Genomic DNA, 12,968 nt, shown 5'->3' on the forward strand with positions numbered 1-12,968 from the left:
AGGCCTGGTCCTCTCGTCCTTCACTGTCGTTGTTCCTCCCTTTAACCTTCCGAGATCCTCCGCGAGATACGAGGCCGTTGCGACGCGCAGGTGACGCTCGCACCACCGGCCTCGCCCCGCTCTCACGGCTGGGCCTTGTCCTGCCGCCCACATGCAATAATTTCTATGGCTGCTACTAGTCATTTAAAGTTACCCATTAATAACTTGTTTATGAAGATGATGCATACTGTCACATTTGCAACCATGCCGATATTCGGGAAAACAGCACTTTTGATTATTTATGTTGCTTGATTGTATGATGCTTGTATTGTTCCTACATCAGATAAATATTAATATTAAATATTTTTTCCATGATATCTTGAATTCTGGGGGCATTTTTCATTTTTTTTAAATGCCATTTCTGTCCATGTTTAACAGGGAACAAACAGTAAAGTGAGGCAGTATAGAAATGGTGGATAGATAAATAATTGGATTTTTAATACCTGATGTCACAGTCACAGACAGTCACATGTTAACCTGCTTACTATAAAATAGGAACCTTTAAAAACTATAAGATAAGAATATAGGCCCACGTATTTTATTAACAGGTAAACAAGGTAACGTGAGTTTATTAGCACTTTGTTCCAAGAAATGCAAGCATTGGACAAAACATCTCATTAAAAAACGATCAACAAAAAACGGTTGTGCTTTAACATGTAAATCATGATTACATTCGGGTCTTAGGCCTAAATACATATTTATATACACTGTAAAATTTGTTAAAGGGTAAAACTTCTTTTTTTAGTTTTGCTCGCTTGCAACTTTTTTTCATGTGAGCGAGAAGGCTTGATGAACATGTGAAACTCTTCTCACACTGAGTACAGTTGTACGGCTTCTCTCCAGTATGAAGTTGCTCATGTGATTTCAGAGTTCCAGACACAGCGAAACTCTTGTCACAATATGAGCACTTGTAAGGTTTTTCTCCAGTATGAATTCTTTGGTGCTCTTTCAGATTGTCAGCTCTAATAAAGCTCTTCCCGCAGTCACAACACACATGATCTCTCACTTCATTATGTATTTTCTGGTGCAGTTTAAAACTCCTCAGCCATGAAAAACTCTTTCCACAGAGAGAACACACATAAGGCCTCTCATCTGAATGAACATTCAGGTGTTGTTTTAGACTTGATGATGAAATAAAATGTCTACCACACTGATCACAGTTAAATGGTTTCTCTCCGGTGTGAACTCTCATGTGTGCTTTAAGCTCTTCTTTTCTTCTGAAACTTTTTCCACACTGAGTGCATGTATACGGTTTCTCTCCAGTATGAATTCTCATGTGTGCATTAAGCTCTTCTTTTCTTTTGAAACTTTTTCCACACTGAGTGCATGTATAAGGTTTCTCTCCAGTATGAATTCTCATATGTCTCTTAAGGCTCCCTTTTTGTTTGTAACTATTTTCACATAGAGTGCATGTATACGTTTTCTCTCCAGTATGAATTCTCATGTGTGCATTAAGCTCTTCTTTTCTTCTGAAACTCTTTTCACACTGATTGCATGTATAAGGTTTCTCTTCAGTATGAATTCTCATGTGTGCATTAAGCTCTTCTTTTCTTTTGAAACTTTTTCCACACTGAGTGCATGTATAAGGTTTCTCTCCAGTATGAATTCTCATATGTCTCTTAAGGCTCCCTTTTTGTTTGTAACTATTTTCACACTGAGTGCATGTATACTGTTTATCTCCAGTATGAACTCTTATGTGTGTCTTTAGGTGTCTTTTTTGACTGAAACTCTTTCCACACTGAGAGCAGGTGTGCAGCTTATTAGCTTTTGTTTTTTGAGTTTTGATGCTCTGCTTTTCCTCCTCTGCTTCATTCAGTTCGTGTTTTTGTGGTTTCATTTCCATCCAATCTATATAAAAAATATCATGTGGTTAAAATACGTTCAAGTGAACTCTGAATTAAAAGAAGAAAGCAACAGAGTAGTAGCGGGAAGTTCAGATCGTTTTACTGACTCCTATCTTTGAATCTCGTTCAGCAAAATTAATCAATCTTTTTTCAAGTCATTTTGTTCATTTCAGCAGAATATAATAAAAACGTTGATCCCATTTGGAATAAAAAATAAACTATATGCTAATACAGCCATGAAGGCCAAATTATGAGTAAGAAATGAATAATTAATTGCTTGGCAGGGTCTTCAGGCTATGCAGTCTGTTAGTTCACCTCACCTCCAGATCCGAGTCGTTCTTCCTTTTGTCACCTCACATTTATCATGTCTGTTCTCCAGAAAGATTAGATAGCTCTCGTGTCTTCGGGCTCGAGCCATTAGTTCCATCGTCAGTGTCTGAACTGGGCCATGACAGCCCCATATACAATGCAGTACCGGAAACAGAAATGATTAGTTCGCCTCTTGAGTTTTCGGGACGGGTTCGAGTCGTTCGTTTGTCTCGTCACAGCCCCATAGGCTGAATGCAGAAACTTAAATGATTAGTTCATCTTTTGAGTCTTCAGGTCTGAGTCCTTTTGTCACGTGCCTGCTTCCGGGCTCAGTGTCTCGCAACAAATACATTACATTCGTATTGCTATTGAGTGTATGTTGTATTATATTGAAGAATTATCAAAAGATATGTGCAAGAAACATTTGTTATGCCACTATGTCCCTTCTGACTAATCTTCTTAATACAAATATTAGACCAATATGCCCAGTCTTCATAGGAAAATCAATTATTATACTAGCTAAAAAAAAATAAAATAAAAAAAACTAACCACACACTTGTTTTTAAGGAAGGTTATGAAATAACTAATTTCTGTATCCAATACGGCTGTCACGTGAAAAAAGAACGAAGGACTCAGACCTGAAGACTCGAGAGATGAACTAAACTTTTCTGTTTCTGCATTCAGCCTACGAGGCTGTGACGTGATGAACGAACGACTCGAACTCGAAGACTTGAGAGGTGAACTAATCATTTATATTTCTGGTACATAGCCTTGTCTATGGGGCTGGGACTTGATGAACAAATGACTCTAACCCGAAAGACTCGAGGGGTGAACTAATCATTTCTGCTTCCTGTACAAAACCTATGGGATGTTGCGCATGTGCGGTCACGACAAAATGAACGAATCACTGTCTGAGACAACTCGTTGTTCCAGAGTCATATTAAAGATTCATTTAAAATGAACAAATACTTCATGAACGACACATCACTACAACAGAGTATCAGGTCTCAGATCTTTGATGTACCAAAGGTTAGTTTTGTCACTTTCTTGTTAATCCATTTAAAATGTGGATTACAAAAGCTAGCCAAGATTATGATCATTTAGATGCACTTTGTCTCATTTATCATCCAATCTGTTAAACTGTTTAAACTGTCAACAATGAAGAATCAAGAATGGACACCAACCTATTTGTTCCTCAGTATCTTCATCTTTTATTCTGGATGGTTCTGGATCACTCATGTCTTCAATCTCCTCTTTAATAAACTCCATCTTTAACAGTCACACAGATTTCAGCTGCTCCACCTGGAGTTTGTCCTTCTCTTGTAGGATGATGTGAATATTCCCAGTATTTATTGGTGAATCAACAAATTCACTCTCTGACAGAAGGTGGCGCTTATGGAAAAGCAGAAATACAGTGGTTACTCCTGAACACAAGCAGAGCTGCACTTATAAACACTAATTTATCAGGCATCATACTGAGGAAAGACAAAAAGAAGATGCCCTCGAAACTTTTATGAAGACAGACATTTCCCTTTAGATATATATTCAAATAAAAACTCAGATCTGCACTAATCATGTGAATGACCTGTTTCAGTGTCAGAAAAAGAGAGTTTGCAGGTATGGTTTCTGTAGCCTTTAATAGTATTTTTAGTCATGTACTTTAACCTGAGAGGTAAAACATTAAAAACACACACCAATATGAGATTATCACATAAAGTGATGATCCTATAGTTTCTCTGACACTAATGACGAGCTTGATGAGCCAATTTACAGAAGATCTCAGACATCACCATAATAAATTAGGTGAAAACAGCGACTGTTGAACGAGATAAAGAAGCTTTTCAGCTGCTCAATTAAATGTTATGGCTCTGTTATTTTGTTAGACTATTAATTTGCTAAGTATCAGTTTAGTATAGTTTGTTGTTGTTGTTGTTGTTTTGTGCTATACGAATCAATCGTTTTAAAAACAATTCATTCGTTCAAAAACTACAAGTTAGTCACTGGATCATTCATTCAAACCGAATTAGAAAAATAATTAAAATTCATTAAATATTTAGTCTATAAATAAAAAGAATGCACAACTGACATTTTGTCAGAAATGGAAGCCCGTTTCCACCATTAAATAAAAAATAAAAACAGTAATTGCGACTTTTTCCCTCACAATTCTGACTTTTTTTTTTCTCACAATTGCGAGTTATAAAGTCAGAATTCTGAAATATGTCAGAATTGCGAGAAAAAAAGGCAAGAATTGTGACTTTATATCACGCAATTGCGAGTTTATATCAGAATTCTGACTTTATAACTCACAATTGTGAGAAAATGATGAACTCGCTCGTTTGATTTCAGTCAGTGCAGACACACATTTGTCATAATATGAGCGCTTGTATTCTGGAGCAGGTTAATGTTAAACTCTGTAATCTGAGAACATCTCTCACCTGCAGACTGGAAATATACGGCATCCGGAGAAAATATTACACATTTGTCCTTCATTCACGATCGTTAACAGCATCGCTTTCAGCTTCAACTGTTGAAAGTTTCAGCGCTCGCCTCGTCCAAGTACAGGTCTCTGCAGGACATAATCAGGGGGGCGTTTTTGAGAGCGTTACCTGATATGCCCACGTTAGGGTGTGGGTAGGGTTTATGGGTGGGGTCGGGTGAAGGGGATCATTTTCATTGCATGATATTTAAACACCCACCAGTTTGAAAACACCCACAAATACAGAAACGCTCGCTTTTGTTCCGCCAAAGAATATACACTAACAAGAAGCGACACTCAATAGAACGTTCCATTGCAACACTGGCGCCCAACAGCAGCCCTGCGTTTCCGCCATTTTGGGGTGAAAGCGACTCGGCAGTCCACTAGTTTCTATGGCAATATTAGCTGCTTTGTTAAAAAAAAAAAACGTGCATTAAAGCTAAAATCCAACCTGAATGATGACAACACAGAATAAAATACTATCGCTAGTGATCATCAAATCATTTTAACAGTTTATTTTACAGACTTTGTGTTTAAGTCTTCCACTTTTTTCACAAAACCTGTGCCCAGTCAGTTTGGGTTAAAATTCTTTGAAGTTCAAGTATTAGCATTATAAACACTGAATTAATACCAACATATGAAATTAAATTAAGGACATGCATCAGAAAAATTGGGAATGTTGGACAATAAATATAGGCTTTAGGCTATACCAGAATACAACAGCTTGACAGTAAACTGTTTTTGCGAAGTTGTCTTATATTAATGTCCGTTAAAGCAAGACTATGTAAACAAAAAAACAGCCACTGTGTCCAAAAGTGGCAATTAGGGGATAACAGACACAGCAATGCATCATGTTTTATAAGATCATTATGTTTGTAGCGTGATCCAGGGGATTAAAACGTATTTTAGATCTAGTGGAGTAATTTACTATTACTATATTACTCTGCCTATGTGCGTTTTAATCCCCTGGATCACGCTACAAACATGATGATCTTAACTTTATTAATTATTAACTTACTATTAATAATAAATATGCATAAAATGGAAATACTCAATAAAGTAGGCTAACTACGTTACCTCCAGATGTGTAATGGTTGGATTCCACAACTGAGCACATAAAACATAGACAATACAACATTTACTGTAGGTGTCATAAAATTTACTGAATTTGAGAAATTTTCTATTGCATTTCTGATTTGGCTGTGAGATTCACTGATTTTGGGTGCGTAAGATGTGATGGATTATATTGTCCAGTTGGCATTTTCACCCCAACATGGCTGCCGCGTTACCGAAGTGCCACCTTGTGGCTGTTACCCAAAAAGTATCAGAGTTTCGCCTCTTGGGTTCTATACTCACACACATCTATACACATCTATACTCATCACACATCTGTTTTTAACGTACTCTATGTATATGTGTTTCTTGAAAAGCAGCCAAGAAAGGGTCCCTGATTCTTTAAGAGAGAGAGCATAAGGCTGCTCCATGAAGAATGGTGCCTTCAGCCAGAAGTTGACCATATTTAGACTTGTTTTTCTATATGTACCACATTCCTATATCATGATCTGATATGATGTATATTCTCATTGGACAGTTGCTCCACCACCCCTGAAACATGTATAAAAGCCATGTGAAAGATTCTTTGTTTAAAGTGCTGGTTTCAGCATTGAAGGAATGTAGACAGAAGGTCTTTTGTCCTCTGTTGAAGCTGTATTCTATACTATAACATCTGTTTCTCTTTATGTACCGGAACAATTTCCATGTAAGGTATGAGGCTCCTGGACCTAATGGGGAGAGAGGGAATGGTCCCTGCCTTTTGTATTGCAAGTATGGAAGGGGGACTTCTTGGATCCCCAGGAAGGCATGGGTACTTGGCCGGAAGTTGACCATATTTAGACTTGTTTTTCTATATGTATCACATTCCTATACCATGAGCTGATATGATGTACTCTCTCTCTCATTGGTTAAATCCAAACTACACCCCTTGTATACTTTCTATATAATCTCAGACCCAGCTAAATAAAGACGAGACTTTTTAATCTCCCTCAGCACTGAGTGATTGTTCATTCAATTGCTAATTAAGAGGACAGGGATGAGGCACACCTCGGGACTAATTTCCTAACACCATGTACAGAAGTAAAATTTGGAGAAGTTTTGTGAACAGGGATTGGCTTCATTGTTCATGACTCTTTCCTTGGCCATGGGCTAATGCATGAGTGAAAAGGACAAATTGAGAATGAGGCACAGGAAAAATAAACAGAGATTAAAATAATCTCAAAATAATGTCATTTATTACTCGCCCTCATGTCGTTCTCCACCCCTAAGACCTTCGTTCATCTTCGGAACACAAATTAAGATATTTTTGATTAAATCCGATGGCTCAGTGAGGCCTGCATAGACAGCAATGATACTTCCTCTCTCAAGATCCATAAAGGTAAAAACATATTTAAATCAGTTTATGTGAGTACAGTGGTTCTACCTTAAAATTATAAAGCAACGAGAATATTTTTTGTGCGCCAAAAAAAACAATGACTTTTTAACAATATCTAGTGATGGCCGATTTCAAAACACTATAATAATAATAATACAGCAAAGCTTTTTAGCGTAGACGCTTAGGAATGAGCATGTGCATTCCTTTATGTACGACTTTATGAATGTTTGGCGATGCTACAGAAATATTAAGTGCAAACCATGGCGATTTCAGTTACGATCAATTGGATAATGTTTTGATGAACTTAAGACGAATCAAGTTAGATTAAGTTACAGTACAAACAATCGCTTAGTAACGGCATCTCTGGGTTCTTCAGGCAGAGCGCCGCGTAATACACGTGCTTCATGTCTGGTGAAGTCAAGTGAAAAGAAGTCAGATTTATATGTATAATGCTCAATACACATTGTTTCAAAGCAGCTTTACAAAAAGCCACATTCTATAAACTTTAATATTGAGCAGCTTTAGGGCTGATGCACTAGATTTATCTAGATTGGAGTTACTAATTTATCCAGCAGATAAGTCAGTGCCGCTTTAAGTGAGCAAGACTGCATGACATTACTGGCATTGAAAAGGAGAGATAATTTCTATAGGCCGATAGTAAACTATATTTACATCATTCTTTTAGGCTTCTTCATATTACCATTAGGATCAGTGGATAAGCACAAACTCAGGATTTTACACATATGATGATAATTCACCGTATTTCATTAAGACATCGGATAAACCAGAAAGTGTGTGTGATTTTACATTTTAAAGCAAAACTGTGGTGACAAATAAAATAATAATCAATGGCCATACAATGAGAATGAAAACTTGCAAAAAATTCAGCTTTGCATTTATTTGCATGTACTAAAACAGTCTAACAGTCTAAAACAGTAAAACAATCTATAGCAAATATTATTTGTGCTCAAGTGCATATTTAAGCAATAAATGTTTATATTACTTTTATTTATTTTTCAAGTCCATATTGCTCAGATTTACAGCTTATAGTTATGCAGCTATATGACTATACAGTGAGTGTTAATATTCGAAACTATTTTCATCCCGTGCATGTGCAGATTAGATAGATAAATAATTGGATTTTTAATACCTGATGTCACAGTCACAGACAGTCATACATGTTAACCCGCATACTATAAAATAGGAACCTTTAAAAACTATAAGATAAGAATATAGGCCCACGTATTTTATTAACATGTAAACAAGGAAACATGAGTTCGCCATTAAACTTTATGAGCACTTTGTTCCAAGATATGCAAGCGTTGGACAAATCATCTCATTAAAAAACGATCAACAAAAAAACGTTGTTTTAAAATGTAAATCATACAATTACATTCGGGTTCGTCAGATGTCAGGCCTACTTAAATACATATTTATTTACACTGTAAGAGTTGTTAAAGGGTAAAAATTCAAATCTTACGTTTTTTTTTTTTGTTTTTGCTTGCAACTTTTTTTCATGTGAACGAGAAGGTTTGATGAACATTTAAAACTCTTCCCACACTGAGTACAGTGGTACGGCTTCTCTCCAGTATGAAGTCGCTCATGTAATTTCAGGTTTCCAGACTGTGCAAAACTCTTGTCACAATATGAGCACTTGTAAGGTTTTTCTCCAGTATGAGTTCTCTGGTGCCGTTTCAGATTCTCAGCTCTAATAAAGCTCTTCCCACAGTCACAACACACATGATCTTTCACTTCATTATGTATTTTCTGATGCACTTTAAATTCATTCCTCCGTGAAAAACTGTTTCCACAGAAAGAACACACATAAGGCCTCTCGCCTGAATGAATTTTCAGGTGTTGTTTTAGATTTTGTGACCAGATAAAACCTTTACCACACTGATCACAGTTAAATGGCTTTTCTCCAGAGTGACGGAGCAGATGATAATTGAGACCAGTTAAATATGTGAAACTCTTTCCACATAGAGTGCATGTATACGGTTTCTCTCCAGTGTGAATTCTCATGTGTGTTTTAATGTTTCCTTTTCTTCTAAAACTCTTTCCACACTGAGTGCATGTATACGGTTTTTCTCCAGTGTGAACTCTCATGTGTACAATAAGGTTTTTTTTTTGTGTGAAACTCTTTCCACACTGAGTGCATGTAAACGGTTTCTCTCCAGTGTGAATTCTCATGTGTACATTAAAGTTTCCTTTTTGTGTGAAACTCTTTCCACACTGATGGCAGATGTGCAGCTTATTAGCTTCGGTGCTCTGCAGTTTCTCCTTTGCTTCATTCAATACATGCTTTTGCTTTTTCACTTCCATCCAGTCTAAAATAAAAAAAAAAATTGTAGGTTAAAATAAGTTAAAGTGAACTCTGATTTAACAGAAGAAAGCAACAGAGTATCAAGTATCAGATCTTTGATGTGCCAAAGTTTAGTTCTGTCACTTTCTTGTTAATCCATTTAAAATGTGGATAACAAAAGCTGTTCAAGATTATGACCATTTAGATGCATTTTCTGTATCATTTATCATCCAATCTGTTAAATTGAAGCTTTGTTACCTAAATAGTTGGTCAATAATGAAGAATCAAGAATGGACACCAACCTATTTGTTTCTCAGTATCTTCATGTTTTATTCTGGATGGTTCTGGATCACTCGTGTCTTCAATCTCCTCTTTAATAAACTCCATCTTTAACAGTCACACAGATTTCAGCTGCTACACCTGGAGTTTGTCCTTCTCTTGTAGGATGATGTGAATATTCCCAGTATTTATTGGTGAATTGTTGTGGGAGGAGCTTCACTGCAGGTGTGAACTGTGATCACTGTGTGATACTGACGCCCACAGGACCACATCTGGAAAAATCAAAGAGAAGTTACTGAATTTATACTAGATTACTTTAACAGCAAACACATATGAGCCTGGTTTCACAGACAGGGCTTAGATTAAGCCAGGATTAGGCCTTTTAGGTACAATTAGGCATTTGGGTACTTTTTATAAACATTCCTTAGAAAAAACAATGGCACTGACATATTTTAAGATATGTTAGTGGAAGTTGCTTTCAGTTAAAACAGTCCAAACATGCATTTTAGTCTGGGACTATCTTAAAGGATTAGTTCACTTTCCTCTGGTTTCACAGACAAGGTCCTAGACTAAAATGCATGTTTGAGCTGTTTTAATGGAAAGTAACTTACACTGACAAATCTTAAAATATGTCAGTGCTTTTCTAAGGCACATTTATAAAAGCTACTTAAATATCCTAATTGAACTGAGGCCTAAACTGAGGCCTTTGAAATGAAAATTACCCCATGATTTGCTCACCCTCAAGCCATCCTAGGTGTATATGACTTCTTTCTTTCCGATGAACACAATCAGAGTTATATTAATAATCACCCTGATGCTCCAAAACTTTATAATGGCAGTGCACGGAAACCACCTGTTTGAAATTCAAAAAAGTGCATCCATCAAAAGCGTACTCCACACGGCTCTGTGGGGTTAATGAAGGCCTTCTGCAAGCAAAGTGATACATTTGTGTAAGAAAAATATCCATATTTAACACGTTATGAAGTAATATAACTAGCTTCCGCCAGACCGCCTTCCGTATTCAACTTACTGTCAATCTGGGTGGGCCTAGGCTGGTTGCCCCTGGTTTTGGCAAAACAAAAACTTATAGAATGATAAACCTCACATTTGAGCCTAATTAATGATTATATATGTAATGTTCTTATTTGAACAAAAATGGCAGACAGGCTGAACGAAAGTACACAGAAGGTGGCACTTATGGAAAAGCAGAAATACAGCGGTTACTCCTGAACACAAGCAGCACTGTGCTTATAAACACTACTTTATTAGGCATCATACTGAGTAAAGAAATAAAGAAGATGCCATCAAAACTTTTATGAAGACAAACATTTCCCTATACATTCAAATAAAAACTCAGATCTGCACTAATCATGTGAATGGTAGGGCTGGGACAATACATGGATTCGCAAATTGAGAATCGCAAAACAATGATTCTGGATTGATTCTGATATTTTCTCTCTCTAATCGATTCTGAGCTTAGTTTTAACAGCAGATGGCGCTCTAAGCTAAGTTTTTAACTGCACACTCAAACGCACACAAAGAAGAGTACTGGACAGCGATCGTGCGTTCGGTCAAGCCATCCTAGGTGTATATGACTTTTTTTGTTTCTGATGAACACAATCAGAGTTATATTAATAAATATCCTGACGCATTCAAGCTTTATAATGGCAGTGAACGGGACCAACGAGTATAAATCTCAAGAAAGTGCATCCATCCAAAGCAAAACGTACTCCACACGGCTCCAGGGGGTTAGTAAAGTCCTTCTGAAGTGAAACGACTCATTTGTGTAAGAAAAATATCCATATTTAACAAGTTATAAAGTAAAATATCTAGCTTCCACCAGACCACCTTCCATATTCAACTTACGAAGAAAGTGTAAGTGATGTTGCATTTTAACGAGCCGTGTGGAGTAAGTTTTGCTTTGGATGGAGCTTTATACTCATTGGTCCCACTCACTGCCATTACAAAGCTTAGATGCGTCAGGATATTTATTAATATATCTCTGATTGTGTTCATCTGAAAGAAGGAAGTCGTATACACCTAGGATGGCTTGAGGGTGAGTAAAGATTGGGGTAATTTTCATTTTAAAGTGAACTAATCCTATAATAGCATTTTTAGTCATGTATTTAACCCGAGGGGTAAAACTTACGATATGTGATTATCACAGTGATGATCCTAGAGTTTGATGTTTGATAAGCCAATTTACAGAAGATCTCAGACATCACCATAATGAATGAGGTGAAAACAGGGACTGTTGAATGAGATTAGCTTTTCTCCTGTTGAAAAAACCAGCATATTCTGGTAAGGTGGACCATTTTAGGACCAGCACTTGACCAGCATAAACCAGCTCAAACCAGCTTCAAAACCTACCTTACCAGCATATGCTGGTTTTTTCAACAGGGTCAGCAGCTCAGTTAAATGTTATGGCTCTGTTATTTTGTTAGACTATTAATTTGCTAATTATCAGAACATGTTTTGTTGTTGTTGTTGTTGTTTTGTGCTATTCTCATCAAATCGTTAAAGATCAATTAATTCAAGAGATTGGTTCAAAAACGCTGATGCTTCCAGTACTGGAACAAGTTAGTTAGTCACTGGATCATTCATTCAAAATCTGTAATTTGGAAACAACTCTCACCTGCAGACTGGAAATATACGGCATCCAAAAGAAAAAAAAAATCCACGTTTGCCTTTCATTTACGATCGTTTACAGAGTCACATTCTGCTTCAACTGGTGAAAGTGTTAGCATTCGCCTCGTCTCTCTCTTCTTAGCGCCCCCTTGAGGAAGACAAGCGAGCAATGTTTGCCAAGTCCGCGGTTTTCATGTCCGCGGGTTGAAGCGATCCCAACATGATATTTAGCCCCTGGAATAAGAATTTTACCAGGGGAACCCGGACAAAAAGGCGGATTTACCCTCAGGAACGCGGGAGAACCACCTAAAACGCAATTGTGATAGTTTTAGGCTAGTTTTGAGTAGCGATTGGGCGGGTTTTGTTGTGAAAACCTGGCAACCCTGCTAGCTTTCCTACTCGATGCGACACCAGCAGCCGCGGTACGGTAGATGTTTACGACAGTAAGAGGGCTGCATCACGGCATCAGGAGGGTGAGTTTTTCTTTGTTTTTAACTATACTATGGCTAAACTACAGAAAATTAATACTAAGATATGTGATGACCGTATATTTGGATAATTTATTTTTAACGGTAAACATGTTTAGTTAACTTAAATTGCTTATATATGCAGAGGAATGTGTTCTTAACTGTAGTAACATTCGTTATATTAAAATGAAAAGGT

General features: G+C 37.0%; 3 protein-coding genes across 10 annotated transcripts in view; all 3 read right to left on the reverse strand.

Moving 5' to 3' along the window:
• The window catches only part of LOC127495745 (gastrula zinc finger protein XlCGF7.1-like), a 28,547-nt gene extending 16,086 nt beyond the window's left edge, over positions 1-12,461 (reverse strand). Inside the window, exons 1-2 of one of the 2 annotated variants that reach the window (XM_051862974.1) lie at positions 12,313-12,461; positions 10,416-10,603 (exon numbers count right to left, since the gene is read on the reverse strand). The gene's annotated coding sequence lies outside the window, so the exon portion shown is untranslated. The remainder of the gene's footprint in view (positions 1-10,415; positions 10,604-12,312) is intronic. The other variant, XM_051862973.1, reaches the window with a different exon arrangement.
• Positions 1-12,463, reverse strand: part of LOC127495732 (gastrula zinc finger protein XlCGF7.1-like) — a 100,168-nt gene extending 87,705 nt beyond the window's left edge. For 4 of the 7 annotated variants that reach the window (XR_007925173.1, XR_007925175.1, XR_007925174.1 and 1 more), the window contains exons 1-2: positions 12,313-12,462; positions 10,416-10,603 (exon numbers count right to left, since the gene is read on the reverse strand). Coding sequence is in view for 1 of the 7 variants with exons in the window: in XM_051862930.1 (XP_051718890.1) it covers positions 8,573-9,423; positions 9,701-9,785 (936 nt within the window). In the remaining 6 variants the exon portion in view is untranslated. Of the gene's footprint in view, positions 1-7,974; positions 9,424-9,700; positions 9,950-10,415; positions 10,604-12,312 lie in introns of those variants that run through there. The other 3 variants (XM_051862925.1, XM_051862924.1, XM_051862930.1) reach the window with 2 other exon arrangements.
• On the reverse strand, positions 596-3,075 carry LOC127495740 (gastrula zinc finger protein XlCGF8.2DB-like). The gene is made up of 2 exons (XM_051862965.1): positions 2,204-3,075; positions 596-1,887 (listed from the first exon to the last, which is right to left on the reverse strand). The coding sequence occupies exon 2, from the start codon at positions 1,880-1,882 to the stop codon at positions 707-709; it is 1,176 nt and encodes a 391-aa protein (XP_051718925.1). The 5' UTR covers positions 1,883-1,887; positions 2,204-3,075; the 3' UTR covers positions 596-706.
• Positions 12,464-12,968: the final 505 nt, after the last annotated feature.

This window comes from Ctenopharyngodon idella, chromosome 15, assembly GCF_019924925.1.
Source record: "Ctenopharyngodon idella isolate HZGC_01 chromosome 15, HZGC01, whole genome shotgun sequence".
NCBI classification, from domain to species: Eukaryota; Metazoa; Chordata; class Actinopteri; order Cypriniformes; family Xenocyprididae; genus Ctenopharyngodon; species Ctenopharyngodon idella.

Excerpts from the sequence above, each read along its gene's own strand:
- LOC127495740 (XM_051862965.1), bottom strand. The coding sequence starts at position 1,882 with ATGGAAATGAAACCACAAAAACACGAACTGAATGAAGCAGAGGAGGAA.